The sequence below is a fragment of the Pteropus alecto genome, unplaced genomic scaffold, assembly GCF_000325575.1.
Source record: "Pteropus alecto unplaced genomic scaffold, ASM32557v1 scaffold45, whole genome shotgun sequence".
Taxonomy (NCBI): domain Eukaryota; kingdom Metazoa; phylum Chordata; class Mammalia; order Chiroptera; family Pteropodidae; genus Pteropus; species Pteropus alecto.
The window spans coordinates 40349048-40352938 of record NW_006442491.1 but is presented as its reverse complement, the minus strand read 5'-3'; the positions used below and the strand labels follow the sequence as shown (position 1 = coordinate 40352938).

At 68.6% G+C, this 3891-nt stretch overlaps 1 protein-coding gene across 1 annotated transcript in view; it reads left to right on the top strand.

The window, feature by feature from the left end:
* CHRNA4 (cholinergic receptor nicotinic alpha 4 subunit) overlaps positions 1-2730 on the top strand; it is a 9784-nt gene extending 7054 nt beyond the window's left edge. Inside the window, exons 5-6 of the mRNA XM_006922123.3 lie at positions 6-395; positions 2361-2730. Coding sequence (XP_006922185.1) covers positions 6-395; positions 2361-2486 — 516 coding nt within the window. The 3' untranslated portion in view covers positions 2487-2730. The remainder of the gene's footprint in view (positions 1-5; positions 396-2360) is intronic.
* The last annotated feature ends 1161 nt before the right edge of the window (positions 2731-3891 follow it).

Below are 3891 nucleotides of genomic sequence, written 5' to 3'. Positions count from 1 at the left end.
CGCCCACTGGCACCCAGGCCCCGGGGCTCACCAAAGCCCGGTCCCTGAGCGTCCAGCACATGCCCAGCCCTGCTAGGGCCGGGGGAGGCGGCGTCCGCTGCCGGTCTCGGAGCATCCAGGACTGTGTTCCTCGAGACGAGGGCGATGGCCAGACGGCCGGCTCCCCCGCTTCCCTGAAGGCCCCCCCAGCCGAGCTCCCGCCCCCAGACCCGGCCTCCCCGTGCAGATGCACGTGCAGGAAGGAGCCGTCCACGGGGTCCCCAAACACTGTGCTCAAAGCCCACGGCACCAAAGCTGCACCCCGGCACCTGCCCCTGTCACCGGCCTTGACACGGGCGGTCGAGGGCGTCCAGTACATCGCAGACCACCTGAAGGCAGAAGACACGGACTTCTCGGTAAGTCCCTGCCCTGGCCGCGTCCAGCCATGCCCCTGGCCCAAGCAGATGAGCAGACACTCTCCGCTTCCTCTCCACGCTGCAGGAGGGCGTGGCCAGGGAGAAAATTCCAGAAACCGGGGCCAAGACCCGGGCTGCCAGCTTTGGGCCACGTGGCAGCCTGAGGCCCACTCTGCCCCCCACCTCCCCCGGCCACCAGTACCAGCGGGGCCCCCGGGGCGGGGCCGGGGCAGGTGGCCAGGGGCTGTCGGGAGCAGATCATGGGGATACCATTTTGGGTTCAGGACAGCAGGGAGGGTTCTGCGAGCCCCTCTGTGCCCAGTGAGCTCCTCCCTCTGACCTGTGACCTGCAGCGCCCCCCTCCCCGAGGGTACCTGGGGGGACTGGAGGGCTGAAGGGAGCAGGATGGGTTGGCGGCCTCTGCGGCCTGGTGGGGGGCAGGGCTGGTCTGGGGCACAGCCCTGGCCCTCCGGCCGGGGCCCCAGCCGGCGGGGAGCAGAGTCAGGCGGGTGCAGAGAACTGTGGGGCAGCTCCCCGAGGCCTAGGCTCTGTGGCCACGCCTCGGGGCGCCTGCCAGGGTGGGTCCAGGCTAATGGTGGAACCCCCAGTTCAGGGCGTGGGCAGAGGGAGGGGCCGGGGCCAGTATTTGGGGGCAGGGGGAGGGTGTTGCCCGCCCTGGTCAGCCATTTGCTGCTTGCTGTGAGTCAGGCATTGAGATGGGGACAATCCCTGACCCTGCCTGTCACCCGCCCAGCTTGTCCCTCTGCCTGCTCGGAAGGGGCTGTGGCCTCGGGGAGCCGGTGTGGTTCCTGGGGCTGTCCGCAAGCCCCGGAAAGGGAGCCGGGTTCCCCATCGCCCACACAGTGCCCCCCTGAGAAATGAGTGAGCTGGTCTCCCGCAGTCACCCTGGTGAATCCCAGGAGGCCGTGAGCCATTCTGGAGCTTTCCAGAAAGTTCCACATGGCGGCAGTTGGCTCTGGGACAGCGTTTTGCCACAGGACGCTGCTCCCCGCCGGTGGCGGGGGTCTGAGTGGGCGCCGAGGGGTGACTCATGCCGTCAGGAGGGTGACCGACCCGATGGACCCCAGCGGCCAGCAGCCCGGTGGTCAGCGTGGGGCCCGCTCCAGCCGCCCAGCGCCCCTCACCGGCACGGTGCCGGCCGCGTGGGCGACCTGGTTCTCATTTCCGCGCCGAGGCTCGGGGACAACGGGGCGGCTTTGGTCTGCGGCGGCGTTTCATGCTCGCTGGGGACGCACGGGGCCGGTGGAAAGCAGGGCACAGCGGGCACAGTGGCCCTGCCTGCTCCCGGCTCCCTGTGAACAAGCGCTGTCTGGGTTGGGTTGAAACCCTCAGGACGCCTCTGTTACTTCAAGAAATCGGAGCAGAAAATGGCATGGCACTGAGGAAACCGCTCTCCCGGGCACCCCCAAAGTGGGGAGCGGAGCCCCGCCCCTGCCCCGGGCCTGGGGGGGCTCGTGTCGGAGGTCAGGCCGTCGCCCCGGCGCGCCTGGTCCTCGTCCTGCACGGCCGGGGCCGGCGGACACCCCCCCTCCAGCCTTGCCGCACCCTCCCCTCTTCCGCAAACCGAGAGCCAATCTCACCGCCACGTGGCCAGGACCCTGGCGGTCTTCCAAAGGCCTGCCGCTGCTGCCCCCCACCCCGGAGCTCAGGCACCCCACCAGGCACGCAAAGCGGGGGGCACAGCGCCAAACCCGGCCCCCACGGCGGCTGTGACGTTGGCCTCCTTGGAGCCCGCCGACCCGAGTGTCTCTGAGCCCAGACCTCAGCTGGACGAGCCCCTTCTCCGCACTTGTCACCTCAGCCCGGTGTGCCTGCAACCTCGGTGACCTCGGTGGCAAGGGTAGCAAACGGAGAACTTGCCATGCAAAGCGCCAGGTTCTAGAAGGTTCTGGCGGCACGCGAGGCCGCGGGCGGGGCTGTGGTGACGCGTGTCTGCCGTTGCAGGTGAAGGAGGACTGGAAGTACATGGCCATGGTCGTCGACCGCATCTTCCTCTGGGTGTTCGTCATCGTCTGCCTGCTGGGGACCGTGGGCCTCTTCCTGCCGCCCTGGCTGGCCGGCATGATCTAGGACGCCGGCCGCAGCCGTGGGTCCACGGGCCGCCCGGCACTCGCGGGGCCACTTCATTTGCCAGACTGTCCCCCACCTCCATCCACTGACAGATGGCCTTGGTGGGACCTTCCCGGGGGGCTGCTGCTCATCGGCTGGGGCCTGCCCCCCACGGGCTGCGAGGGGGGTGGGCTGCCGGATGCTCGTTCGCGTCTGCAGGGCGGTGTTACTGTCTAAGTCTCATTAAAGTTTATCCAGAGCATGACCACGCGCTGGCTTCCTGCCCAGGACGGCCTGACTGCGCTCTGGCCAAGGCCCCGGGCGCCCCTCCCCCGTGGGACCCCGGAGGCCCAAGCCGCCTCTCCCACCCCTGGGTCCTCGGTGAGTCAGCAAATACCTGAATCTCATTTGCTCAGCTGGGTCCAAGCAGACATTTTGTTTGGCTTCAGTAAATTCGTGAACACCCAGGATTTGTGCCCTGGGGAGTGGGGCTGCCGTGGGCTGTGGTTCTGCTGGGAGGAGACCTGGGGGGCGGCTCCCCGGGGGGCGACCCTCGGGCTCACGGAGTCCTGGGAGTCTTGGGGAAGCGTGTTCAGGCCCCCGGGTCTCCATGGGCACTGGCGGTCAGACCGACGGGACCCGGGCTCTGGGCTCCCCGTCCACACCCCCATCCACGCCTCCCTCTGGGTCCCTGGAGGGTGGGGTCCCTGAGGACAGCACACTCGGGGACGACTTGGACCCTCTGGAGTGTGGTCCCTCGGGGGTGGGAGGGACCTGTCCTTCAGGCCTCCCGCCCCTGGACTCGTCCTCGGGGCCTGCAGAGCTGAGGAGCCTGTGTCCCACAGAAATGCAGGGGTCATCTTGCCCAGAGGTTGGGAGGAAGTCTGAGGACACCGGTCCCGGGGGCCCGGTGTCATCCCCCCAGGGCAGAGTGCCAGCGGCACCAATAGTGTCCCCTGTGACCCATGGAAAACACTGGCCCTGGGGGTAGCATGTGGGTGAGTGGGTGCTGCCCTTAGCCCTCCCTCAGGCTCCAAGTGAGGGGGCAGGACAGCGTGGGCCCTCCCCCAGGAGTGGCCGGTGACGGCGGGCGGAGGAAGGAGGCTGAAGGGGTCAGTCGTTCAGAGTCCCGCCCTCCATGCCCCTGGGGGCCGTGGAGCTGAGGGCAGGACGCCGTCCCCCGTCCCCTGTCAGGTGGTGGCCTGTCACGAGGTGCCCAGGGCACTGAGTGAATAATTGATAAGTTTGAGCCAGCACAAGCCAAGCACCCGATGAGCCTCATTGCTGCAGAGTTCGGGTTGGCTGGTCCCTGCCAGTCAGTGGCGCCCGTGCAGGAGGCTGAGGCCGCACCCCTCGCCCGGGCACATGAGCCGGGCCCCTGACTCGGCCGAGGGTGGGGTGCAGAGAGGCCGGTGTTGACGCCCTG